Below are 27,903 nucleotides of genomic sequence, written 5' to 3'. Positions count from 1 at the left end.
GAGCTGATGTGCCTTGGCAAAAAGTTTCATCTGTCCATAGAACATTCTCCCAGAAGCATTGGGGCTTGTCAACATGCAGTTTGGCAAATTTCAGTCTGGTTTTTTATGATTTGTTTTCAACAATGGTGTCCTCCTTGGTCGTCTCCCATGCAGTCCACTTTGGCTCAAACAACGACGGCTGGTGCGATCGGACACTGATGTTCCTTGAGCTTGAAGTTCACCTTTAATCTCTTTAGAAGAAGTTTTTCTGGGCTCTTTTGTTACCATTCGTATTATCTGTCTCTTTGATTTGTCATCGATTTTCCTCCTGCGGCCATGCCACAGAGGTTGGCTACAGTACCACTGATCTTAAATTTCTGAATGATATGTGCAACTGTAGTCACAGGAACATCAAGTTGATTGGAGATGATCTTATAACCTTTACCTTTAACATGCTTGTCTTTAATTTTCTTTCTAATCTCCTGAGACAACTCCTTCCTTCACTTCCTCTGGTGCATGTTGAGTGTGGTACACACCATGTCACCAAACAGCACAGTGACTACCTGTAGCTCTATATATAGGCCCACTGACTGATTACAAGATTGTAGACACCTGTGATGCTAATTAGTGGACACACCTTGATTTGACATCTCCCTTTGGTCACATATTTTTCAGGGGTACCATCATTTTTGTCCAAGCCTGTTTAATGAGTTTACTTTTTTAAATAATTATGTTGAAGCATGGTTCAAAATCAATGTCGGATTTTCATTTGTTCATTTTCATAGAATTTTTATGTATTATTACTTTTGTCAGATTCAAGTTATTTCTGTGACCATTGTGGGTTTTTCTTTCATTAACCGAGGGGTACCAACAATTTTGTCCACGTGTGTATAATACATTCACCCAAACATCTCTTTACCATTTTCTGAAGAGAAAACTCACTTATTTGGCTCCAGTGAAGAAGTAGATGTGTTTGGTGCTTGTATAGCTGTCAGGTAAGACTTTAGCCTAGGAGCTAACCTCAGAACCACACAAGCACCCAACGTCTCTGCTTCATCTGTGCTTCATACCCGAGCCATTTCTCTGAAATAAGTTCAGAATGAGACTTGGTTATTTTTCAGTTATTAGTGGAATTAGATCTGGTTAATACATAGTTAGTAAGAGTTTTGTCAGATAGCTGAACTTACCCTGTCAGCTGCTTCAACCCCAGAAGAAGTACTTTAACTATTTTGGGCCTATTCACCTTATTTAATGGGGAAAGTTGAGCCACTAGAACCTTTTTTTTCTGGGACCCTGTATTTTGATGTCAGTTTGAGTTAGGGACACTGCTAAGATATGGAGTTCCGCAAGGCTCCATTTTAGGACCACTATTATTTATACTATACATGTTACCACTGGGCTCAGTTATAAGCAGACATGGCGTTAATTTCCATTTCTATGCAGATGACACACAGCTCTATATATCAGCCAAACCTGACGATAAATTTAGACTACAGAAAATGGAGGACTGTGTAAAGGATATAAAACTCTGGATGTCACATAACTTCCTTCTCCTCAACAGTGACAAAACCGAAGTTCTCCTTTTAGGTCCAAAAGACTCTAGAAATAAACTATCAGACTTAATGTTAGACTTGGCTGATTCTTCTATCATTCCTGGTTTAGCAGCTAAAAATCTTGGCGTCACATTTGACTCAGATTTATCATTTGAGCAACATATAGCTAATATTAGTAGAACAGCCTTTATGCAGCTTAGGAACATCTCCAAACTAAGAAACTCCTTATCACTACAAGACGCAGAAAAGCTAGTACATGCTTTTATTACCTCAAGGCTAGATTACTGTAATGCACTACTGTCAGGTTGTTCCAGCAGGAACCTCAATAAACTTCAGCTGGTGCAAAATGCTGCAGCCAGGGTCCTTACTAAAACTAGAAAATTTGACCATATCAGTCCAGTTCTATCAGCACTTCATTGGCTCCCAGTTAAATTCCGTATCGAATACAAAATTCTTTTATTAACATATAAAGCCCTACATGGCCTCGCTCCTGAGTACCTGCAGGATCTTATTGTATATTACGAACCATCAAGACTACTTAGATCTCAGGGTGCTGGCCTCTTACGCGTTCCCAAAATTCAGAAAACCTCAGCAGGGGGAAGAGCCTTTTCTTATAAAGCCCCCCAGCTCTGGAATAACCTTCCAGATAATGTTCGGGACTCAGACACAGTCTTAATCTTTAAATCTAAGCTGAAAACTTATATGTTTAGTTTAGCTTTTGGTAATTAATGTTTCTTAGATAAGGGCTGCAGGTCCAGGGGTTCGCGGACCCAGGGAATTGTAGTACACTGAGATGCTGGAGCTGTCGTCTCGCTGCTTACACGCGATCACTCAGGTTTGTTGACGGTGGAGCAGATAGATGCTGGTGTTCTCAGGGTACGCCCGTGTCCGTGTTACCTTCTGGCTCTCTCCTTTTAATTATGCTGTGATAATCAGACCTGCCGGAGTCGTCAGACATACCCAGATGCTGATTCTCAACAGTCTCTGCACTCCATAAAATTCCTCTTAGAACTAACTTCTCTCTCTTTACCTTCCCCGAGTAAATGGCCACCCAGCCCGATCTGCAGGAAGATTGCCCGCTGAGGTCCCCTCTACCTGCATCTAACCAGCTGCCACCTACCAGTCCGGCCAGCGGGTCCCCCCCCAAAGCAGATACAACAGAAAGTTAATAGTGGCAATATTAATAGTGTCAGACAGGCACGAGTCCATCTAGGTTTCAGCACGGCCACCAAACAGGCAGCAGCAGCTGGCGGGTGAGCCATGGGTGGTGGCGGGTAATTTTTATCATTAATGTTTAAAACAGTCTGGCCAGAGGAGGATGGGTCCCCCTTGTGAGCCTTGGTTCCTCCCAAGGTTTCTTCCTCCAGCTCTGAGGGAGTTTTTCCTTGCCACTGTCGCCGTTGGCTTGCTCACGGGTGTCTTTGACGCTTCATGTTATTCCTTCTTTCTTCTCTGTCTCTGTTCTTTATTAAGTACTAATTATGTAAAGCTGCTTTGTGACGACAACAGTTGTAAAAAGCGCTATACAAATAAATTTGACTTGACTTGACTTGACTTGCTAAGGTTTTAATTGATGCCACACATTCTGAACTTGCATTGTATGCATTCGTTTTACTTAAGGTTGTTGGATCACCTTAAGAAAAATGGCTCGTATTACCTCACTCTCCCCTCCCTTTAGTTACACACATTAGACCTATGAATTGTGTCAGGGATTAGCACTCAGTTTAAACAGTATCAACAAATTTGCATCAGCATAACATTCATAAGAAATACCTACATGGAATTCCAATGGTTTGTATATAAAGACAAATGAATAGGGCCTAAAACAGAACCCTGAGGAACACAAGAGGTGATCAGTAATGTGGAAGAGGAGAAATCAGCGATAATTAGAGAGAAGATTCTCATTTTTGTAGAGAGAAAACAACTTCAAATCAGTACCCTGAGCTCAGAGGGTCCCTCCCTTTAGTTCCACACAAAGGACAGCGGACAGAGCTTAGCTTTAATCCTCAGACAGCCACACCGATGTGTGTCCATGAGTATAAAAGGCCAGGTATGACTGGGTTCAGACACTGAGCAAGAGTGAAGGAGCATCCAGATCATCTCCACTGACTGAAGCAACATGGAGCCCACAGCCTCTTTCTCCATTCTAGCCCTGCTGATGCTCGGTCTGTCCCAGGCTGTCCCCCTCATGGAGCCTCAGTTTGTGGACATCACAGAAAGAATTCTGACCACCAACAACAGATCCAGTGAACTGCTGGTGGAGGGAGACATCGTCTTGTCAAGAACCAGGAACGCTCAGGTCTGCCCTGACAACAACTGCTTTTGGAAGAAGTCCTCAACTGGTCCAGTGCAGGTGCCTTACACAGTGAGCGCTGACTTCTCCTTCTCTGAGCGATCTGTAATCGCTGGCGCCATGGCAACCTTCCACAGCAAAACCTGCATTCGCTTTGTGGCCAGAACCACTGAAACCGACTACCTCAGCATTGAGAACAGAGATGGGTGCTACTCTCCAGTGGGCAGATCAGGTGGTAAGCAGGTGGTCTCCCTCAACAGGAACGGCTGCGTGTACCATGGCATTGTCCAGCATGAGCTGAACCACGCTCTGGGTTTCTACCACGAGCAGACCAGGAGCGACCGTGACCGCTATGTCAGGATCAACTGGGAGAACATCGACCCTGCAATGCAGTACAATTTCAACAAGGAGAACACCAACAACCTCAACACACCGTACGACTACTCCTCCGTGATGCACTACGGGAAAACGGCTTTCTCCATCAATGGGCTGGACAGCATCACTCCTATTCCTGATGCATCAGTGAAAATCGGGCAAAGAGTGGACCTGTCCGCCATCGACATCCTGAGGATCAACACTCTCTACAAGTGCTGAAATACACATCCTACTGTGACATATTTACAACTGCTCACATCTTGATCTTGTGATGCTCTGATGTGTCATCATTGTGAAATAAACAAAGTCAAAGCAAACAAATAAGTATCTTGTGTTTTACTAACATACTCCCATTCTTACTTTACCCCGTATCCACTAGCTGCATAATATAGTGCCAGGGAAGTACTATATTCACACAGTCTATTTACAGAACTAATTAGTTTCTAATTTACTTGATTCCAAGAGTCTGTAATATGCATTCCAATATTACACCTGACTGAACATCCCAGAATCCTTCTAACATTAAGATCATCTTACCATTTAACAAAGGACTTTGTGCTCAGATGCTTGAAGAAAACCAAGGTCAGGGGACAGTGGAGCACAGATCAACATGGAGTAAAATGTGACTTTGATGTAGTTAAACACAACTGATAGGATTGAAAGAAATGATGATCTGAAATAACATAATGATCATTAATTGAATATAAACAAAATATGTTTCACATTTCACCACACGCACTTGACCCATCATCCCTTAAGATCCATGGAAGCATCCTGGCTGGAGAGGTGGAACAAACTTTCCCTGGGTGTCCGAACGGCAGAGTTGCTTGCTGTCTTCAAATGCAAACTGAGGGCCTAAGTGTTGAGTATTGTGGTCTCCATACTGACTTTTGGATTTAGTAATATCTGGGCTTAGAGGTATCTTTTGGATCCTAGTCTATATAAACTAGCCAAGGGTATTTCTGAGTAAACAGTGAAGCACTTCGCTCTGGATAAGAGGCAAACCTTTTAAGTGCCTGTAATGTAACTAACTTAGCCTAAGAGTTAACCTCAGACCCTAAATACCTAAATACCTCAGCTTTTGGTTCTCACCTGATCTTTCGGACAGGACAGCACCTATCCAGATCTCAGAGGCATCTACCTCTACAAAAAAGAGGAGGTCAGGATCTGGGAGGTGTAAGACAAGTGCACTGGTCAACCTGCGTTTGAGCTCCTCGAATGACTTCTGGCCTTCGATGGTCCATGGGAAGGGGCCAGGCTGCTTGTGTGTCAGCGCAGTGAGAGGTGCAGCAGCTGAACCTGATAAACCGAAGGTAAAAATTCACAAACCCCAGAAAATGCTGGACTAAATGGAGGGATGTTGGGCACGGCCACTCTGCCACTGCTTTCAGTTTAGCTGGATCAATGGCCAGACTACCTTTGGAGACCACAAACCCTAGAAAAATTCTGACCTCTCCAGGTTAACCAAGAGATGGTTCTCCAAAAGCAGCTCAAACGATTCCTGTAATGGTCAATGAGACTTCTGCACCTCTCAGCAGGTATTTTGGCCCACTCCTCATGAGCAAACTGCTCCAGTTGTCTCAGGTTTGAAGGATCCCTTTTCCAGATGGCATGTTTCAGCTCCTTCCAAAGATGCTCAATAGGATTTAGGTCAGGGCTCATAGAAGGCCACTGCAGAATGGTCCATTGTTTTCCTCTTAGCCAACCTTGGGTGTTTTTTAGCTGTGTATTTTGGGTCTTTATCCTGTTGCAAGACCCATGACCTGTGACTGAGACCAAGCTTTCTGACACTGGGCAGCACATTTCTCTCTAGAATCCCTTAATAGTCTTGAGATTTCATTGTACCCTGCACAGATTCAAGATACCCTGTACCAGATGCAGCAAAGCAGCCCCAGAACATAACAGAGCCTCCTCCATGTTTCACAGTAGGGACAGTGTTCTCTTCTTGATCTGCTTCATTTTTCCATCTGTGAACATAGAGCTGATGTGCCTTGGCAAAAAGTTTCATCTGTCCATAGAACATTCTCCCAGAAGCATTGGGGCTTGTCAACATGCAGTTTGGCAAATTTCAGTCTGGTTTTTTATGATTTGTTTTCAACAATGGTGTCCTCCTTGGTCGTCTCCCATGCAGTCCACTTTGGCTCAAACAACGACGGCTGGTGCGATCGGACACTGATGTTCCTTGAGCTTGAAGTTCACCTTTAATCTCTTTAGAAGAAGTTTTTCTGGGCTCTTTTGTTACCATTCGTATTATCTGTCTCTTTGATTTGTCATCGATTTTCCTCCTGCGGCCATGCCACAGAGGTTGGCTACAGTACCACTGATCTTAAATTTCTGAATGATATGTGCAACTGTAGTCACAGGAACATCAAGTTGATTGGAGATGATCTTATAACCTTTACCTTTAACATGCTTGTCTTTAATTTTCTTTCTAATCTCCTGAGACAACTCCTTCCTTCACTTCCTCTGGTGCATGTTGAGTGTGGTACACACCATGTCACCAAACAGCACAGTGACTACCTGTAGCTCTATATATAGGCCCACTGACTGATTACAAGATTGTAGACACCTGTGATGCTAATTAGTGGACACACCTTGATTTGACATCTCCCTTTGGTCACATATTTTTCAGGGGTACCATCATTTTTGTCCAAGCCTGTTTAATGAGTTTACTTTTTTAAATAATTATGTTGAAGCATGGTTCAAAATCAATGTCGGATTTTCATTTGTTCATTTTCATAGAATTTTTATGTATTATTACTTTTGTCAGATTCAAGTTATTTCTGTGACCATTGTGGGTTTTTCTTTCATTAACCGAGGGGTACCAACAATTTTGTCCACGTGTGTATAATACATTCACCCAAACATCTCTTTACCATTTTCTGAAGAGAAAACTCACTTATTTGGCTCCAGTGAAGAAGTAGATGTGTTTGGTGCTTGTATAGCTGTCAGGTAAGACTTTAGCCTAGGAGCTAACCTCAGAACCACACAAGCACCCAACGTCTCTGCTTCATCTGTGCTTCATACCCGAGCCATTTCTCTGAAATAAGTTCAGAATGAGACTTGGTTATTTTTCAGTTATTACAGTTTTTCTCAATTGCTAAAACACTAAACCCGGTTGTCTGAACCAAATGCTCAGTGCCCTGAACCCATTTATTGAAATGGTCAATCTTTTGGCAGAACCTTAAGCACTTTTCACCTAGTTAGACACTTGCAACAACAACTTGCAAACATATTTTCACCCACTAAAACACATTTGGCACTCTGATGCACTTGGGCTGCATAATGTTAAGCACAGCTGGCAAAAGGGAAATTCAATGAAAGCACAGGTGTTTCAACTTAAACACTGCAACTCAAAATTGATAACACATGTGACTAATGAGGTGAAGACACCAATATAAGCCAGTCCATGGGGCCCTGTTTGTTGAAGTCTCACTATGGACAGAAACAATCAGAGAGGCAGAGTAAGAGTAAGAGGTGGAAGAGGTGGAAGAGGTGGAAGAGGAGGAAGGGGAGGTATGAGACGAAGAACAAATATTTCAGATGAAATACGGGCAACTGTCATAGACCATGTTCTTGTCCACGGGTTGACAATGAGGGAAGCGGGACTTCGAGTTCAGCCCAACCTAAGCAGATTCACTGTGTCCACCATAGTCCGAAGATTCAGAGAAGAGAACAGGTAATTGCTTTTTTTCATTTTGTACATTTGTGCAGTATGACTCAATAAAAAGGTGTTTCATTACACTCATTTTCCAATATACTTGTAGGCCTCGTACTACATGTATTTTTTTGTAATTGCATGTTCTTTTTGTAGAATTACCAGATTGCCACATCAGGGAGGGAGGCCATCTATGTTGTCCCCACGCCAAGAGACCCTCATTGTTGACATGGTCCGTCAGAACAATTCAGTCAAACTCTGTGAAATACAGCAGAAGATCATTGACGACCATGTTAATTTTGAAGGCATCACCAGTATCAGCATTTCCACCATTGATCGTGTCCTAAAACACAACAGGATGCGGATGAAGCAACTGTACAGAGTACCCTTTGAGCGCAACTCAGAAAGGGTCAAGGAGCAAAGATTCCACTATGTACAGGTAGGTGTTCAATACTGCTGTCTACTCTACAGCATAAGGTTGTCTTATGCTGTACAGCTTACAAAGCTATATGTATTTTCCCATAGAGAGTGTTTCAACTGGATTCCTCAGAACAACCACATGAATATATTTATATGGATGAAGCTGGGTTCAATCTGACCAAAAGGAGGAGGAGAGGCCGGAATGTGATTGGCCAACGAGCCATTGTTACAGTTCCTGGCCAGCGTGGTGGCAATGTCACTTTATGTGCTGCAATCAGCAATCATGGTGTTCTCCACCATCATGCCATATTGGGGCCATACAACACTCAACACCTCCTGTCATTTTTAAGTGATCTTCGGGATATTGTGTTAGGGTTTCAGCAGCAGGATCATGAACAGACAGAGCATCCTGTCTATGTCATTGTGTGGGATAATGTGAGTTTTCACCATGCCGTGCAGGTCAGAGAGTGGTTCACTAGAAACCAAGAATTCCTGAATGTCTTCCTACCACCATACTCCCCTTTCCTCAATCCAACAGAGGAGTTCTTCTCTTCATGGCGCTGGAAGGTTTATGACCGACAACCCTACACCAGGGAAAATCTCTTGCAGGCCATGGAACTGGCCTGTAATGATATAGGTGTGGATGCATGCCAAGCGTGGATCCGGCACACTAGAAGTTATTACCCACGCTGCCTGGCAAGGGAGAATGTGGCCTGTGATGTAGATGAAGTCCTGTGGCCTGACCCAGCACATCGACATGATGTTATAGAGTAGATTTTGTATGCACTTTTGTTGTAAAGTTTATATATATATATATATATATATATATATAAACTTTACAACAAAAGTATATATTATTTTAGGACTACACAGGCTAAACAAGAATTTTGTTTTGAAAATGCATTTTTGTGAACAATAAAGGTTATTTCTAAACACTTAATGATCTGGTCGTTTTGTTTTCCTTTTTTCTATGTTGTGTGTAATGACTGCTCAGTAGTGTTTTCATTTTGATTGACTCGGGGTCTGATCTGACAGCATTGTTTGCTTTTGAGCGCTGTTTGAACTGTTTTGAGGTGATAGTTTGGTTTTGCAGGAAGAGTCAGATGTTTTGTGAATGTAGTTTGAAAATTGAGTTTTGAATTTACAGTTTAGCGACATGGAGGGACAATTTCAAGAAATGTGTCTTAGCAATTGAGAAAAACTGTAGTGGAATTAGATCTGGTTAATACATAGTTAGTAAGAGTTTTGTCAGATAGCTGAACTTACCCTGTCAGCTGCTTCAACCCCAGAAGAAGTACTTTAACTATTTTGGGCCTATTCACCTTATTTAATGGGGAAAGTTGAGCCACTAGAACCTTTTTTTTCTGGGACCCTGTATTTTGATGTCAGTTTGAGTTAGGGACACTGCTAAGATATGGAGTTCCGCAAGGCTCCATTTTAGGACCACTATTATTTATACTATACATGTTACCACTGGGCTCAGTTATAAGCAGACATGGCGTTAATTTCCATTTCTATGCAGATGACACACAGCTCTATATATCAGCCAAACCTGACGATAAATTTAGACTACAGAAAATGGAGGACTGTGTAAAGGATATAAAACTCTGGATGTCACATAACTTCCTTCTCCTCAACAGTGACAAAACCGAAGTTCTCCTTTTAGGTCCAAAAGACTCTAGAAATAAACTATCAGACTTAATGTTAGACTTGGCTGATTCTTCTATCATTCCTGGTTTAGCAGCTAAAAATCTTGGCGTCACATTTGACTCAGATTTATCATTTGAGCAACATATAGCTAATATTAGTAGAACAGCCTTTATGCAGCTTAGGAACATCTCCAAACTAAGAAACTCCTTATCACTACAAGACGCAGAAAAGCTAGTACATGCTTTTATTACCTCAAGGCTAGATTACTGTAATGCACTACTGTCAGGTTGTTCCAGCAGGAACCTCAATAAACTTCAGCTGGTGCAAAATGCTGCAGCCAGGGTCCTTACTAAAACTAGAAAATTTGACCATATCAGTCCAGTTCTATCAGCACTTCATTGGCTCCCAGTTAAATTCCGTATCGAATACAAAATTCTTTTATTAACATATAAAGCCCTACATGGCCTCGCTCCTGAGACCATCAAGACTACTTAGATCTCAGGGTGCTGGCCTCTTACGCGTTCCCAAAATTCAGAAAACCTCAGCAGGGGGAAGAGCCTTTTCTTATAAAGCCCCCCAGCTCTGGAATAACCTTCCAGATAATGTTCGGGACTCAGACACAGTCTTAATCTTTAAATCTAAGCTGAAAACTTATATGTTTAGTTTAGCTTTTGGTAATTAATGTTTCTTAGATAAGGGCTGCAGGTCCAGGGGTTCGCGGACCCAGGGAATTGTAGTACACTGAGATGCTGGAGCTGTCGTCTCGCTGCTTACACGCGATCACTCAGGTTTGTTGACGGTGGAGCAGATAGATGCTGGTGTTCTCAGGGTACGCCCGTGTCCGTGTTACCTTCTGGCTCTCTCCTTTTAATTATGCTGTGATAATCAGACCTGCCGGAGTCGTCAGACATACCCAGATGCTGATTCTCAACAGTCTCTGCACTCCATAAAATTCCTCTTAGAACTAACTTCTCTCTCTTTACCTTCCCCGAGTAAATGGCCACCCAGCCCGATCTGCAGGAAGATTGCCCGCTGAGGTCCCCTCTACCTGCATCTAACCAGCTGCCACCTACCAGTCCGGCCAGCGGGTCCCCCCCCAAAGCAGATACAACAGAAAGTTAATAGTGGCAATATTAATAGTGTCAGACAGGCACGAGTCCATCTAGGTTTCAGCACGGCCACCAAACAGGCAGCAGCAGCTGGCGGGTGAGCCATGGGTGGTGGCGGGTAATTTTTATCATTAATGTTTAAAACAGTCTGGCCAGAGGAGGATGGGTCCCCCTTGTGAGCCTTGGTTCCTCCCAAGGTTTCTTCCTCCAGCTCTGAGGGAGTTTTTCCTTGCCACTGTCGCCGTTGGCTTGCTCACGGGGGTCTTTGACGCTTCATGTTATTCCTTCTTTCTTCTCTGTCTCTGTTATTTATTAAGTACTAATTATGTAAAGCTGCTTTGTGACGACAACAGTTGTAAAAAGCGCTATACAAATAAATTTGACTTGACTTGACTTGACTTGCTAAGGTTTTAATTGATGCCACACATTCTGAACTTGCATTGTATGCATTCGTTTTACTTAAGGTTGTTGGATCACCTTAAGAAAAATGGCTCGTATTACCTCACTCTCCCCTCCCTTTAGTTACACACATTAGACCTATGAATTGTGTCAGGGATTAGCACTCAGTTTAAACAGTATCAACAAATTTGCATCAGCATAACATTCATAAGAAATACCTACATGGAATTCCAATGGTTTGTATATAAAGACAAATGAATAGGGCCTAAAACAGAACCCTGAGGAACACAAGAGGTGATCAGTAATGTGGAAGAGGAGAAATCAGCGATAATTAGAGAGAAGATTCTCATTTTTGTAGAGAGAAAACAACTTCAAATCAGTACCCTGAGCTCAGAGGGTCCCTCCCTTTAGTTCCACACAAAGGACAGCGGACAGAGCTTAGCTTTAATCCTCAGACAGCCACACCGATGTGTGTCCATGAGTATAAAAGGCCAGGTATGACTGGGTTCAGACACTGAGCAAGAGTGAAGGAGCATCCAGATCATCTCCACTGACTGAAGCAACATGGAGCCCACAGCCTCTTTCTCCATTCTAGCCCTGCTGATGCTCGGTCTGTCCCAGGCTGTCCCCCTCATGGAGCCTCAGTTTGTGGACATCACAGAAAGAATTCTGACCACCAACAACAGATCCAGTGAACTGCTGGTGGAGGGAGACATCGTCTTGTCAAGAACCAGGAACGCTCAGGTCTGCCCTGACAACAACTGCTTTTGGAAGAAGTCCTCAACTGGTCCAGTGCAGGTGCCTTACACAGTGAGCGCTGACTTCTCCTTCTCTGAGCGATCTGTAATCGCTGGCGCCATGGCAACCTTCCACAGCAAAACCTGCATTCGCTTTGTGGCCAGAACCACTGAAACCGACTACCTCAGCATTGAGAACAGAGATGGGTGCTACTCTCCAGTGGGCAGATCAGGTGGTAAGCAGGTGGTCTCCCTCAACAGGAACGGCTGCGTGTACCATGGCATTGTCCAGCATGAGCTGAACCACGCTCTGGGTTTCTACCACGAGCAGACCAGGAGCGACCGTGACCGCTATGTCAGGATCAACTGGGAGAACATCGACCCTGCAATGCAGTACAATTTCAACAAGGAGAACACCAACAACCTCAACACACCGTACGACTACTCCTCCGTGATGCACTACGGGAAAACGGCTTTCTCCATCAATGGGCTGGACAGCATCACTCCTATTCCTGATGCATCAGTGAAAATCGGGCAAAGAGTGGACCTGTCCGCCATCGACATCCTGAGGATCAACACTCTCTACAAGTGCTGAAATACACATCCTACTGTGACACATTTACAACTGCTCACATCTTGATCTTGTGATGCTCTGATGTGTCATCATTGTGAAATAAACAAAGTCAAAGCAAACAAATAAGTATCTTGTGTTTTACTAACATACTCCCATTCTTACTTTACCCCGTATCCACTAGCTGCATAATATAGTGCCAGGGAAGTACTATATTCACACAGTCTATTTACAGAACTAATTAGTTTCTAATTTACTTGATTCCAAGAGTCTGTAATATGCATTCCAATATTACACCTGACTGAACATCCCAGAATCCTTCTAACATTAAGATCATCTTACCATTTAACAAAGGACTTTGTGCTCAGATGCTTGAAGAAAACCAAGGTCAGGGGACAGTGGAGCACAGATCAACATGGAGTAAAATGTGACTTTGATGTAGTTAAACACAACTGATAGGATTGAAAGAAATGATGATCTGAAATAACATAATGATCATTAATTGAATATAAACAAAATATGTTTCACATTTCACCACACGCACTTGACCCATCATCCCTTAAGATCCATGGAAGCATCCTGGCTGGAGAGGTGGAACAAACTTTCCCTGGGTGTCCGAACGGCAGAGTTGCTTGCTGTCTTCAAATGCAAACTGAGGGCCTAAGTGTTGAGTATTGTGGTCTCCATACTGACTTTTGGATTTAGTAATATCTGGGCTTAGAGGTATCTTTTGGATCCTAGTCTATATAAACTAGCCAAGGGTATTTCTAAGTAAACAGTGAAGCACTTCGCTCTGGATAAGAGGCAAACCTTTTAAGTGCCTGTAATGTAACTAACTTAGCCTAAGAGTTAACCTCAGACCCTAAATACCTAAATACCTCAGCTTTTGGTTCTCACCTGATCTTTCGGACAGGACAGCACCTATCCAGATCTCAGAGGCATCTACCTCTACAAAAAAGAGGAGGTCAGGATCTGGGAGGTGTAAGACAAGTGCACTGGTCAACCTGCGTTTGAGCTCCTCGAATGACTTCTGGCCTTCGATGGTCCATGGGAAGGGGCCAGGCTGCTTGTGTGTCAGCGCAGTGAGAGGTGCAGCAGCTGAACCTGATAAACCGAAGGTAAAAATTCACAAACCCCAGAAAATGCTGGACTAAATGGAGGGATGTTGGGCACGGCCACTCTGCCACTGCTTTCAGTTTAGCTGGATCAATGGCCAGACTACCTTTGGAGACCACAAACCCTAGAAAAATTCTGACCTCTCCAGGTTAACCAAGAGATGGTTCTCCAAAAGCAGCTCAAACGATTCCTGTAATGGTCAATGAGACTTCTGCACCTCTCAGCAGGTATTTTGGCCCACTCCTCATGAGCAAACTGCTCCAGTTGTCTCAGGTTTGAAGGATCCCTTTTCCAGATGGCATGTTTCAGCTCCTTCCAAAGATGCTCAATAGGATTTAGGTCAGGGCTCATAGAAGGCCACTGCAGAATGGTCCATTGTTTTCCTCTTAGCCAACCTTGGGTGTTTTTTAGCTGTGTATTTTGGGTCTTTATCCTGTTGCAAGACCCATGACCTGTGACTGAGACCAAGCTTTCTGACACTGGGCAGCACATTTCTCTCTAGAATCCCTTAATAGTCTTGAGATTTCATTGTACCCTGCACAGATTCAAGATACCCTGTACCAGATGCAGCAAAGCAGCCCCAGAACATAACAGAGCCTCCTCCATGTTTCACAGTAGGGACAGTGTTCTCTTCTTGATCTGCTTCATTTTTCCATCTGTGAACATAGAGCTGATGTGCCTTGGCAAAAAGTTTCATCTGTCCATAGAACATTCTCCCAGAAGCATTGGGGCTTGTCAACATGCAGTTTGGCAAATTTCAGTCTGGTTTTTTATGATTTGTTTTCAACAATGGTGTCCTCCTTGGTCGTCTCCCATGCAGTCCACTTTGGCTCAAACAACGACGGCTGGTGCGATCGGACACTGATGTTCCTTGAGCTTGAAGTTCACCTTTAATCTCTTTAGAAGAAGTTTTTCTGGGCTCTTTTGTTACCATTCGTATTATCTGTCTCTTTGATTTGTCATCGATTTTCCTCCTGCGGCCATGCCACAGAGGTTGGCTACAGTACCACTGATCTTAAATTTCTGAATGATATGTGCAACTGTAGTCACAGGAACATCAAGTTGATTGGAGATGATCTTATAACCTTTACCTTTAACATGCTTGTCTTTAATTTTCTTTCTAATCTCCTGAGACAACTCCTTCCTTCACTTCCTCTGGTGCATGTTGAGTGTGGTACACACCATGTCACCAAACAGCACAGTGACTACCTGTAGCTCTATATATAGGCCCACTGACTGATTACAAGATTGTAGACACCTGTGATGCTAATTAGTGGACACACCTTGATTTGACATCTCCCTTTGGTCACATATTTTTCAGGGGTACCATCATTTTTGTCCAAGCCTGTTTAATGAGTTTACTTTTTTAAATAATTATGTTGAAGCATGGTTCAAAATCAATGTCGGATTTTCATTTGTTCATTTTCATAGAATTTTTATGTATTATTACTTTTGTCAGATTCAAGTTATTTCTGTGACCATTGTGGGTTTTTCTTTCATTAACCGAGGGGTACCAACAATTTTGTCCACGTGTGTATAATACATTCACCCAAACATCTCTTTACCATTTTCTGAAGAGAAAACTCACTTATTTGGCTCCAGTGAAGAAGTAGATGTGTTTGGTGCTTGTATAGCTGTCAGGTAAGACTTTAGCCTAGGAGCTAACCTCAGAACCACACAAGCACCCAACGTCTCTGCTTCATCTGTGCTTCATACCCGAGCCATTTCTCTGAAATAAGTTCAGAATGAGACTTGGTTATTTTTCAGTTATTAGTGGAATTAGATCTGGTTAATACATAGTTAGTAAGAGTTTTGTCAGATAGCTGAACTTACCCTGTCAGCTGCTTCAACCCCAGAAGAAGTACTTTAACTATTTTGGGCCTATTCACCTTATTTAATGGGGAAAGTTGAGCCACTAGAACCTTTTTTTTCTGGGACCCTGTATTTTGATGTCAGTTTGAGTTAGGGACACTGCTAAGATATGGAGTTCCGCAAGGCTCCATTTTAGGACCACTATTATTTATACTATACATGTTACCACTGGGCTCAGTTATAAGCAGACATGGCGTTAATTTCCATTTCTATGCAGATGACACACAGCTCTATATATCAGCCAAACCTGACGATAAATTTAGACTACAGAAAATGGAGGACTGTGTAAAGGATATAAAACTCTGGATGTCACATAACTTCCTTCTCCTCAACAGTGACAAAACCGAAGTTCTCCTTTTAGGTCCAAAAGACTCTAGAAATAAACTATCAGACTTAATGTTAGACTTGGCTGATTCTTCTATCATTCCTGGTTTAGCAGCTAAAAATCTTGGCGTCACATTTGACTCAGATTTATCATTTGAGCAACATATAGCTAATATTAGTAGAACAGCCTTTATGCAGCTTAGGAACATCTCCAAACTAAGAAACTCCTTATCACTACAAGACGCAGAAAAGCTAGTACATGCTTTTATTACCTCAAGGCTAGATTACTGTAATGCACTACTGTCAGGTTGTTCCAGCAGGAACCTCAATAAACTTCAGCTGGTGCAAAATGCTGCAGCCAGGGTCCTTACTAAAACTAGAAAATTTGACCATATCAGTCCAGTTCTATCAGCACTTCATTGGCTCCCAGTTAAATTCCGTATCGAATACAAAATTCTTTTATTAACATATAAAGCCCTACATGGCCTCGCTCCTGAGTACCTGCAGGATCTTATTGTATATTACGAACCATCAAGACTACTTAGATCTCAGGGTGCTGGCCTCTTACGCGTTCCCAAAATTCAGAAAACCTCAGCAGGGGGAAGAGCCTTTTCTTATAAAGCCCCCCAGCTCTGGAATAACCTTCCAGATAATGTTCGGGACTCAGACACAGTCTTAATCTTTAAATCTAAGCTGAAAACTTATATGTTTAGTTTAGCTTTTGGTAATTAATGTTTCTTAGATAAGGGCTGCAGGTCCAGGGGTTCGCGGACCCAGGGAATTGTAGTACACTGAGATGCTGGAGCTGTCGTCTCGCTGCTTACACGCGATCACTCAGGTTTGTTGACGGTGGAGCAGATAGATGCTGGTGTTCTCAGGGTACGCCCGTGTCCGTGTTACCTTCTGGCTCTCTCCTTTTAATTATGCTGTGATAATCAGACCTGCCGGAGTCGTCAGACATACCCAGATGCTGATTCTCAACAGTCTCTGCACTCCATAAAATTCCTCTTAGAACTAACTTCTCTCTCTTTACCTTCCCCGAGTAAATGGCCACCCAGCCCGATCTGCAGGAAGATTGCCCGCTGAGGTCCCCTCTACCTGCATCTAACCAGCTGCCACCTACCAGTCCGGCCAGCGGGTCCCCCCCCAAAGCAGATACAACAGAAAGTTAATAGTGGCAATATTAATAGTGTCAGACAGGCACGAGTCCATCTAGGTTTCAGCACGGCCACCAAACAGGCAGCAGCAGCTGGCGGGTGAGCCATGGGTGGTGGCGGGTAATTTTTATCATTAATGTTTAAAACAGTCTGGCCAGAGGAGGATGGGTCCCCCTTGTGAGCCTTGGTTCCTCCCAAGGTTTCTTCCTCCAGCTCTGAGGGAGTTTTTCCTTGCCACTGTCGCCGTTGGCTTGCTCACGGGTGTCTTTGACGCTTCATGTTATTCCTTCTTTCTTCTCTGTCTCTGTTCTTTATTAAGTACTAATTATGTAAAGCTGCTTTGTGACGACAACAGTTGTAAAAAGCGCTATACAAATAAATTTGACTTGACTTGACTTGACTTGCTAAGGTTTTAATTGATGCCACACATTCTGAACTTGCATTGTATGCATTCGTTTTACTTAAGGTTGTTGGATCACCTTAAGAAAAATGGCTCGTATTACCTCACTCTCCCCTCCCTTTAGTTACACACATTAGACCTATGAATTGTGTCAGGGATTAGCACTCAGTTTAAACAGTATCAACAAATTTGCATCAGCATAACATTCATAAGAAATACCTACATGGAATTCCAATGGTTTGTATATAAAGACAAATGAATAGGGCCTAAAACAGAACCCTGAGGAACACAAGAGGTGATCAGTAATGTGGAAGAGGAGAAATCAGCGATAATTAGAGAGAAGATTCTCATTTTTGTAGAGAGAAAACAACTTCAAATCAGTACCCTGAGCTCAGAGGGTCCCTCCCTTTAGTTCCACACAAAGGACAGCGGACAGAGCTTAGCTTTAATCCTCAGACAGCCACACCGATGTGTGTCCATGAGTATAAAAGGCCAGGTATGACTGGGTTCAGACACTGAGCAAGAGTGAAGGAGCATCCAGATCATCTCCACTGACTGAAGCAACATGGAGCCCACAGCCTCTTTCTCCATTCTAGCCCTGCTGATGCTCGGTCTGTCCCAGGCTGTCCCCCTCATGGAGCCTCAGTTTGTGGACATCACAGAAAGAATTCTGACCACCAACAACAGATCCAGTGAACTGCTGGTGGAGGGAGACATCGTCTTGTCAAGAACCAGGAACGCTCAGGTCTGCCCTGACAACAACTGCTTTTGGAAGAAGTCCTCAACTGGTCCAGTGCAGGTGCCTTACACAGTGAGCGCTGACTTCTCCTTCTCTGAGCGATCTGTAATCGCTGGCGCCATGGCAACCTTCCACAGCAAAACCTGCATTCGCTTTGTGGCCAGAACCACTGAAACCGACTACCTCAGCATTGAGAACAGAGATGGGTGCTACTCTCCAGTGGGCAGATCAGGTGGTAAGCAGGTGGTCTCCCTCAACAGGAACGGCTGCGTGTACCATGGCATTGTCCAGCATGAGCTGAACCACGCTCTGGGTTTCTACCACGAGCAGACCAGGAGCGACCGTGACCGCTATGTCAGGATCAACTGGGAGAACATCGACCCTGCAATGCAGTACAATTTCAACAAGGAGAACACCAACAACCTCAACACACCGTACGACTACTCCTCCGTGATGCACTACGGGAAAACGGCTTTCTCCATCAATGGGCTGGACAGCATCACTCCTATTCCTGATGCATCAGTGAAAATCGGGCAAAGAGTGGACCTGTCCGCCATCGACATCCTGAGGATCAACACTCTCTACAAGTGCTGAAATACACATCCTACTGTGACACATTTACAACTGCTCACATCTTGATCTTGTGATGCTCTGATGTGTCATCATTGTGAAATAAACAAAGTCAAAGCAAACAAATAAGTATCTTGTGTTTTACTAACATACTCCCATTCTTACTTTACCCCGTATCCACTAGCTGCATAATATAGTGCCAGGGAAGTACTATATTCACACAGTCTATTTACAGAACTAATTAGTTTCTAATTTACTTGATTCCAAGAGTCTGTAATATGCATTCCAATATTACACCTGACTGAACATCCCAGAATCCTTCTAACATTAAGATCATCTTACCATTTAACAAAGGACTTTGTGCTCAGATGCTTGAAGAAAACCAAGGTCAGGGGACAGTGGAGCACAGATCAACATGGAGTAAAATGTGACTTTGATGTAGTTAAACACAACTGATAGGATTGAAAGAAATGATGATCTGAAATAACATAATGATCATTAATTGAATATAAACAAAATATGTTTCACATTTCACCACACGCACTTGACCCATCATCCCTTAAGATCCATGGAAGCATCCTGGCTGGAGAGGTGGAACAAACTTTCCCTGGGTGTCCGAACGGCAGAGTTGCTTGCTGTCTTCAAATGCAAACTGAGGGCCTAAGTGTTGAGTATTGTGGTCTCCATACTGACTTTTGGATTTAGTAATATCTGGGCTTAGAGGTATCTTTTGGATCCTAGTCTATATAAACTAGCCAAGGGTATTTCTGAGTAAACAGTGAAGCACTTCGCTCTGGATAAGAGGCAAACCTTTTAAGTGCCTGTAATGTAACTAACTTAGCCTAAGAGTTAACCTCAGACCCTAAATACCTAAATACCTCAGCTTTTGGTTCTCACCTGATCTTTCGGACAGGACAGCACCTATCCAGATCTCAGAGGCATCTACCTCTACAAAAAAGAGGAGGTCAGGATCTGGGAGGTGTAAGACAAGTGCACTGGTCAACCTGCGTTTGAGCTCCTCGAATGACTTCTGGCCTTCGATGGTCCATGGGAAGGGGCCAGGCTGCTTGTGTGTCAGCGCAGTGAGAGGTGCAGCAGCTGAACCTGATAAACCGAAGGTAAAAATTCACAAACCCCAGAAAATGCTGGACTAAATGGAGGGATGTTGGGCACGGCCACTCTGCCACTGCTTTCAGTTTAGCTGGATCAATGGCCAGACTACCTTTGGAGACCACAAACCCTAGAAAAATTCTGACCTCTCCAGGTTAACCAAGAGATGGTTCTCCAAAAGCAGCTCAAACGATTCCTGTAATGGTCAATGAGACTTCTGCACCTCTCAGCAGGTATTTTGGCCCACTCCTCATGAGCAAACTGCTCCAGTTGTCTCAGGTTTGAAGGATCCCTTTTCCAGACGGCATGTTTCAGCTCCTTCCAAAGATGCTCAATAGGATTTAGGTCAGGGCTCATAGAAGGCCACTGCAGAATGGTCCATTGTTTTCCTCTTAGCCAACCTTGGGTGTTTTTTAGCTGTGTATTTTGGGTCTTTATCCTGTTGCAAGACCCATGACCTGTGACTGAGACCAAGCTTTCTGACACTGGGCAGCACATTTCTCTCTAGAATCCCTTAATAGTCTTGAGATTTCATTGTACCCTGCACAGATTCAAGATACCCTGTACCAGATGCAGCAAAGCAGCCCCAGAACATAACAGAGCCTCCTCCATGTTTCACAGTAGGGACAGTGTTCTCTTCTTGATCTGCTTCATTTTTCCATCTGTGAACATAGAGCTGATGTGCCTTGGCAAAAAGTTTCATCTGTCCATAGAACATTCTCCCAGAAGCATTGGGGCTTGTCAACATGCAGTTTGGCAAATTTCAGTCTGGTTTTTTATGATTTGTTTTCAACAATGGTGTCCTCCTTGGTCGTCTCCCATGCAGTCCACTTTGGCTCAAACAACGACGGCTGGTGCGATCGGACACTGATGTTCCTTGAGCTTGAAGTTCACCTTTAATCTCTTTAGAAGAAGTTTTTCTGGGCTCTTTTGTTACCATTCGTATTATCTGTCTCTTTGATTTGTCATCGATTTTCCTCCTGCGGCCATGCCACAGAGGTTGGCTACAGTACCACTGATCTTAAATTTCTGAATGATATGTGCAACTGTAGTCACAGGAACATCAAGTTGATTGGAGATGATCTTATAACCTTTACCTTTAACATGCTTGTCTTTAATTTTCTTTCTAATCTCCTGAGACAACTCCTTCCTTCACTTCCTCTGGTGCATGTTGAGTGTGGTACACACCATGTCACCAAACAGCACAGTGACTACCTGTAGCTCTATATATAGGCCCACTGACTGATTACAAGATTGTAGACACCTGTGATGCTAATTAGTGGACACACCTTGATTTGACATCTCCCTTTGGTCACATATTTTTCAGGGGTACCATCATTTTTGTCCAAGCCTGTTTAATGAGTTTACTTTTTTAAATAATTATGTTGAAGCATGGTTCAAAATCAATGTCGGATTTTCATTTGTTCATTTTCATAGAATTTTTATGTATTATTACTTTTGTCAGATTCAAGTTATTTCTGTGACCATTGTGGGTTTTTCTTTCATTAACCGAGGGGTACCAACAATTTTGTCCACGTGTGTATAATACATTCACCCAAACATCTCTTTACCATTTTCTGAAGAGAAAACTCACTTATTTGGCTCCAGTGAAGAAGTAGATGTGTTTGGTGCTTGTATAGCTGTCAGGTAAGACTTTAGCCTAGGAGCTAACCTCAGAACCACACAAGCACCCAACGTCTCTGCTTCATCTGTGCTTCATACCCGAGCCATTTCTCTGAAATAAGTTCAGAATGAGACTTGGTTATTTTTCAGTTATTAGTGGAATTAGATCTGGTTAATACATAGTTAGTAAGAGTTTTGTCAGATAGCTGAACTTACCCTGTCAGCTGCTTCAACCCCAGAAGAAGTACTTTAACTATTTTGGGCCTATTCACCTTATTTAATGGGGAAAGTTGAGCCACTAGAACCTTTTTTTTCTGGGACCCTGTATTTTGATGTCAGTTTGAGTTAGGGACACTGCTAAGATATGGAGTTCCGCAAGGCTCCATTTTAGGACCACTATTATTTATACTATACATGTTACCACTGGGCTCAGTTATAAGCAGACATGGCGTTAATTTCCATTTCTATGCAGATGACACACAGCTCTATATATCAGCCAAACCTGACGATAAATTTAGACTACAGAAAATGGAGGACTGTGTAAAGGATATAAAACTCTGGATGTCACATAACTTCCTTCTCCTCAACAGTGACAAAACCGAAGTTCTCCTTTTAGGTCCAAAAGACTCTAGAAATAAACTATCAGACTTAATGTTAGACTTGGCTGATTCTTCTATCATTCCTGGTTTAGCAGCTAAAAATCTTGGCGTCACATTTGACTCAGATTTATCATTTGAGCAACATATAGCTAATATTAGTAGAACAGCCTTTATGCAGCTTAGGAACATCTCCAAACTAAGAAACTCCTTATCACTACAAGACGCAGAAAAGCTAGTACATGCTTTTATTACCTCAAGGCTAGATTACTGTAATGCACTACTGTCAGGTTGTTCCAGCAGGAACCTCAATAAACTTCAGCTGGTGCAAAATGCTGCAGCCAGGGTCCTTACTAAAACTAGAAAATTTGACCATATCAGTCCAGTTCTATCAGCACTTCATTGGCTCCCAGTTAAATTCCGTATCGAATACAAAATTCTTTTATTAACATATAAAGCCCTACATGGCCTCGCTCCTGAGACCATCAAGACTACTTAGATCTCAGGGTGCTGGCCTCTTACGCGTTCCCAAAATTCAGAAAACCTCAGCAGGGGGAAGAGCCTTTTCTTATAAAGCCCCCCAGCTCTGGAATAACCTTCCAGATAATGTTCGGGACTCAGACACAGTCTTAATCTTTAAATCTAAGCTGAAAACTTATATGTTTAGTTTAGCTTTTGGTAATTAATGTTTCTTAGATAAGGGCTGCAGGTCCAGGGGTTCGCGGACCCAGGGAATTGTAGTACACTGAGATGCTGGAGCTGTCGTCTCGCTGCTTACACGCGATCACTCAGGTTTGTTGACGGTGGAGCAGATAGATGCTGGTGTTCTCAGGGTACGCCCGTGTCCGTGTTACCTTCTGGCTCTCTCCTTTTAATTATGCTGTGATAATCAGACCTGCCGGAGTCGTCAGACATACCCAGATGCTGATTCTCAACAGTCTCTGCACTCCATAAAATTCCTCTTAGAACTAACTTCTCTCTCTTTACCTTCCCCGAGTAAATGGCCACCCAGCCCGATCTGCAGGAAGATTGCCCGCTGAGGTCCCCTCTACCTGCATCTAACCAGCTGCCACCTACCAGTCCGGCCAGCGGGTCCCCCCCCAAAGCAGATACAACAGAAAGTTAATAGTGGCAATATTAATAGTGTCAGACAGGCACGAGTCCATCTAGGTTTCAGCACGGCCACCAAACAGGCAGCAGCAGCTGGCGGGTGAGCCATGGGTGGTGGCGGGTAATTTTTATCATTAATGTTTAAAACAGTCTGGCCAGAGGAGGATGGGTCCCCCTTGTGAGCCTTGGTTCCTCCCAAGGTTTCTTCCTCCAGCTCTGAGGGAGTTTTTCCTTGCCACTGTCGCCGTTAGCTTGCTCACGGGGGTCTTTGACGCTTCATGTTATTCCTTCTTTCTTCTCTGTCTCTGTTATTTATTAAGTACTAATTATGTAAAGCTGCTTTGTGACGACAACAGTTGTAAAAAGCGCTATACAAATAAATTTGACTTGACTTGACTTGACTTGCTAAGGTTTTAATTGATGCCACACATTCTGAACTTGCATTGTATGCATTCGTTTTACTTAAGGTTGTTGGATCACCTTAAGAAAAATGGCTCGTATTACCTCACTCTCCCCTCCCTTTAGTTACACACATTAGACCTATGAATTGTGTCAGGGATTAGCACTCAGTTTAAACAGTATCAACAAATTTGCATCAGCATAACATTCATAAGAAATACCTACATGGAATTCCAATGGTTTGTATATAAAGACAAATGAATAGGGCCTAAAACAGAACCCTGAGGAACACAAGAGGTGATCAGTAATGTGGAAGAGGAGAAATCAGCGATAATTAGAGAGAAGATTCTCATTTTTGTAGAGAGAAAACAACTTCAAATCAGTACCCTGAGCTCAGAGGGTCCCTCCCTTTAGTTCCACACAAAGGACAGCGGACAGAGCTTAGCTTTAATCCTCAGACAGCCACACCGATGTGTGTCCATGAGTATAAAAGGCCAGGTATGACTGGGTTCAGACACTGAGCAAGAGTGAAGGAGCATCCAGATCATCTCCACTGACTGAAGCAACATGGAGCCCACAGCCTCTTTCTCCATTCTAGCCCTGCTGATGCTCGGTCTGTCCCAGGCTGTCCCCCTCATGGAGCCTCAGTTTGTGGACATCACAGAAAGAATTCTGACCACCAACAACAGATCCAGTGAACTGCTGGTGGAGGGAGACATCGTCTTGTCAAGAACCAGGAACGCTCAGGTCTGCCCTGACAACAACTGCTTTTGGAAGAAGTCCTCAACTGGTCCAGTGCAGGTGCCTTACACAGTGAGCGCTGACTTCTCCTTCTCTGAGCGATCTGTAATCGCTGGCGCCATGGCAACCTTCCACAGCAAAACCTGCATTCGCTTTGTGGCCAGAACCACTGAAACCGACTACCTCAGCATTGAGAACAGAGATGGGTGCTACTCTCCAGTGGGCAGATCAGGTGGTAAGCAGGTGGTCTCCCTCAACAGGAACGGCTGCGTGTACCATGGCATTGTCCAGCATGAGCTGAACCACGCTCTGGGTTTCTACCACGAGCAGACCAGGAGCGACCGTGACCGCTATGTCAGGATCAACTGGGAGAACATCGACCCTGCAATGCAGTACAATTTCAACAAGGAGAACACCAACAACCTCAACACACCGTACGACTACTCCTCCGTGATGCACTACGGGAAAACGGCTTTCTCCATCAATGGGCTGGACAGCATCACTCCTATTCCTGATGCATCAGTGAAAATCGGGCAAAGAGTGGACCTGTCCGCCATCGACATCCTGAGGATCAACACTCTCTACAAGTGCTGAAATACACATCCTACTGTGACACATTTACAACTGCTCACATCTTGATCTTGTGATGCTCTGATGTGTCATCATTGTGAAATAAACAAAGTCAAAGCAAACAAATAAGTATCTTGTGTTTTACTAACATACTCCCATTCTTACTTTACCCCGTATCCACTAGCTGCATAATATAGTGCCAGGGAAGTACTATATTCACACAGTCTATTTACAGAACTAATTAGTTTCTAATTTACTTGATTCCAAGAGTCTGTAATATGCATTCCAATATTACACCTGACTGAACATCCCAGAATCCTTCTAACATTAAGATCATCTTACCATTTAACAAAGGACTTTGTGCTCAGATGCTTGAAGAAAACCAAGGTCAGGGGACAGTGGAGCACAGATCAACATGGAGTAAAATGTGACTTTGATGTAGTTAAACACAACTGATAGGATTGAAAGAAATGATGATCTGAAATAACATAATGATCATTAATTGAATATAAACAAAATATGTTTCACATTTCACCACACGCACTTGACCCATCATCCCTTAAGATCCATGGAAGCATCCTGGCTGGAGAGGTGGAACAAACTTTCCCTGGGTGTCCGAACGGCAGAGTTGCTTGCTGTCTTCAAATGCAAACTGAGGGCCTAAGTGTTGAGTATTGTGGTCTCCATACTGACTTTTGGATTTAGTAATATCTGGGCTTAGAGGTATCTTTTGGATCCTAGTCTATATAAACTAGCCAAGGGTATTTCTAAGTAAACAGTGAAGCACTTCGCTCTGGATAAGAGGCAAACCTTTTAAGTGCCTGTAATGTAACTAACTTAGCCTAAGAGTTAACCTCAGACCCTAAATACCTAAATACCTCAGCTTTTGGTTCTCACCTGATCTTTCGGACAGGACAGCACCTATCCAGATCTCAGAGGCATCTACCTCTACAAAAAAGAGGAGGTCAGGATCTGGGAGGTGTAAGACAAGTGCACTGGTCAACCTGCGTTTGAGCTCCTCGAATGACTTCTGGCCTTCGATGGTCCATGGGAAGGGGCCAGGCTGCTTGTGTGTCAGCGCAGTGAGAGGTGCAGCAGCTGAACCTGATAAACCGAAGGTAAAAATTCACAAACCCCAGAAAATGCTGGACTAAATGGAGGGATGTTGGGCACGGCCACTCTGCCACTGCTTTCAGTTTAGCTGGATCAATGGCCAGACTACCTTTGGAGACCACAAACCCTAGAAAAATTCTGACCTCTCCAGGTTAACCAAGAGATGGTTCTCCAAAAGCAGCTCAAACGATTCCTGTAATGGTCAATGAGACTTCTGCACCTCTCAGCAGGTATTTTGGCCCACTCCTCATGAGCAAACTGCTCCAGTTGTCTCAGGTTTGAAGGATCCCTTTTCCAGCTCCTTCCAAAGATGCTCAATAGGATTTAGGTCAGGGCTCATAGAAGGCCACTGCAGAATGGTCCATTGTTTTCCTCTTAGCCAACCTTGGGTGTTTTTTAGCTGTGTATTTTGGGTCTTTATCCTGTTGCAAGACCCATGACCTGTGACTGAGACCAAGCTTTCTGACACTGGGCAGCACATTTCTCTCTAGAATCCCTTAATAGTCTTGAGATTTCATTGTACCCTGCACAGATTCAAGATACCCTGTACCAGATGCAGCAAAGCAGCCCCAGAACATAACAGAGCCTCCTCCATGTTTCACAGTAGGGACAGTGTTCTCTTCTTGATCTGCTTCATTTTTCCATCTGTGAACATAGAGCTGATGTGCCTTGGCAAAAAGTTTCATCTGTCCATAGAACATTCTCCCAGAAGCATTGGGGCTTGTCAACATGCAGTTTGGCAAATTTCAGTCTGGTTTTTTATGATTTGTTTTCAACAATGGTGTCCTCCTTGGTCGTCTCCCATGCAGTCCACTTTGGCTCAAACAACGACGGCTGGTGCGATCGGACACTGATGTTCCTTGAGCTTGAAGTTCACCTTTAATCTCTTTAGAAGAAGTTTTTCTGGGCTCTTTTGTTACCATTCGTATTATCTGTCTCTTTGATTTGTCATCGATTTTCCTCCTGCGGCCATGCCACAGAGGTTGGCTACAGTACCACTGATCTTAAATTTCTGAATGATATGTGCAACTGTAGTCACAGGAACATCAAGTTGATTGGAGATGATCTTATAACCTTTACCTTTAACATGCTTGTCTTTAATTTTCTTTCTAATCTCCTGAGACAACTCCTTCCTTCACTTCCTCTGGTGCATGTTGAGTGTGGTACACACCATGTCACCAAACAGCACAGTGACTACCTGTAGCTCTATATATAGGCCCACTGACTGATTACAAGATTGTAGACACCTGTGATGCTAATTAGTGGACACACCTTGATTTGACATCTCCCTTTGGTCACATATTTTTCAGGGGTACCATCATTTTTGTCCAAGCCTGTTTAATGAGTTTACTTTTTTAAATAATTATGTTGAAGCATGGTTCAAAATCAATGTCGGATTTTCATTTGTTCATTTTCATAGAATTTTTATGTATTATTACTTTTGTCAGATTCAAGTTATTTCTGTGACCATTGTGGGTTTTTCTTTCATTAACCGAGGGGTACCAACAATTTTGTCCACGTGTGTATAATACATTCACCCAAACATCTCTTTACCATTTTCTGAAGAGAAAACTCACTTATTTGGCTCCAGTGAAGAAGTAGATGTGTTTGGTGCTTGTATAGCTGTCAGGTAAGACTTTAGCCTAGGAGCTAACCTCAGAACCACACAAGCACCCAACGTCTCTGCTTCATCTGTGCTTCATACCCGAGCCATTTCTC

At 43.2% G+C, this 27,903-nt stretch overlaps 1 protein-coding gene and 4 pseudogenes across 1 annotated transcript; all 5 read left to right on the top strand.

The window, feature by feature from the left end:
- The first annotated feature begins 3,651 nt into the window (after positions 1 to 3,651).
- LOC140561731 (hatching enzyme 1.2 pseudogene) lies at positions 3,652 to 4,419 on the top strand (annotated as a pseudogene).
- Positions 4,420 to 7,291: 2,872 nt separating this feature from the next.
- LOC140562549 (uncharacterized) lies at positions 7,292 to 9,060 on the top strand. Its single transcript, XM_072688289.1, has 3 exons — positions 7,292 to 7,879; positions 8,015 to 8,297; positions 8,384 to 9,060. Exons 1-3 carry the CDS (start codon positions 7,638 to 7,640, stop codon positions 9,050 to 9,052), a joined length of 1,194 nt encoding a protein of 397 aa, XP_072544390.1. The 5' UTR covers positions 7,292 to 7,637; the 3' UTR covers positions 9,053 to 9,060.
- Positions 9,061 to 12,000: 2,940 nt separating this feature from the next.
- LOC140562550 (hatching enzyme 1.2 pseudogene) lies at positions 12,001 to 12,768 on the top strand (annotated as a pseudogene).
- Positions 12,769 to 18,178: 5,410 nt separating this feature from the next.
- LOC140561730 (hatching enzyme 1.2 pseudogene) lies at positions 18,179 to 18,946 on the top strand (annotated as a pseudogene).
- Positions 18,947 to 24,327: 5,381 nt separating this feature from the next.
- Positions 24,328 to 25,095, top strand: LOC140561729 (hatching enzyme 1.2 pseudogene; annotated as a pseudogene).
- The last annotated feature ends 2,808 nt before the right edge of the window (positions 25,096 to 27,903 follow it).

This window comes from Salminus brasiliensis, chromosome 9, assembly GCF_030463535.1.
Source record: "Salminus brasiliensis chromosome 9, fSalBra1.hap2, whole genome shotgun sequence".
Classification (NCBI taxonomy): Eukaryota; Metazoa; Chordata; class Actinopteri; order Characiformes; family Bryconidae; genus Salminus; species Salminus brasiliensis.
Note: the sequence above shows the minus strand (reverse complement) of the source record. Positions and strands in the feature narration are given on the sequence as shown.

Bases quoted from the DNA above. Each gene is read 5' to 3' on its own strand.
- LOC140562549 (XM_072688289.1), top strand. From the start codon at position 7,638: ATGGACAGAAACAATCAGAGAGGCAGAGTAAGAGTAAGAGGTGGAAGA. The intron at 7,880-8,014 runs GTAATTGCTTTT...TTCTTTTTGTAG, and splicing joins AGATTCAGAGAAGAGAACAG to AATTACCAGATTGCCACATC. The intron at 8,298-8,383 runs GTAGGTGTTCAA...ATTTTCCCATAG, and splicing joins AAAGATTCCACTATGTACAG to AGAGTGTTTCAACTGGATTC.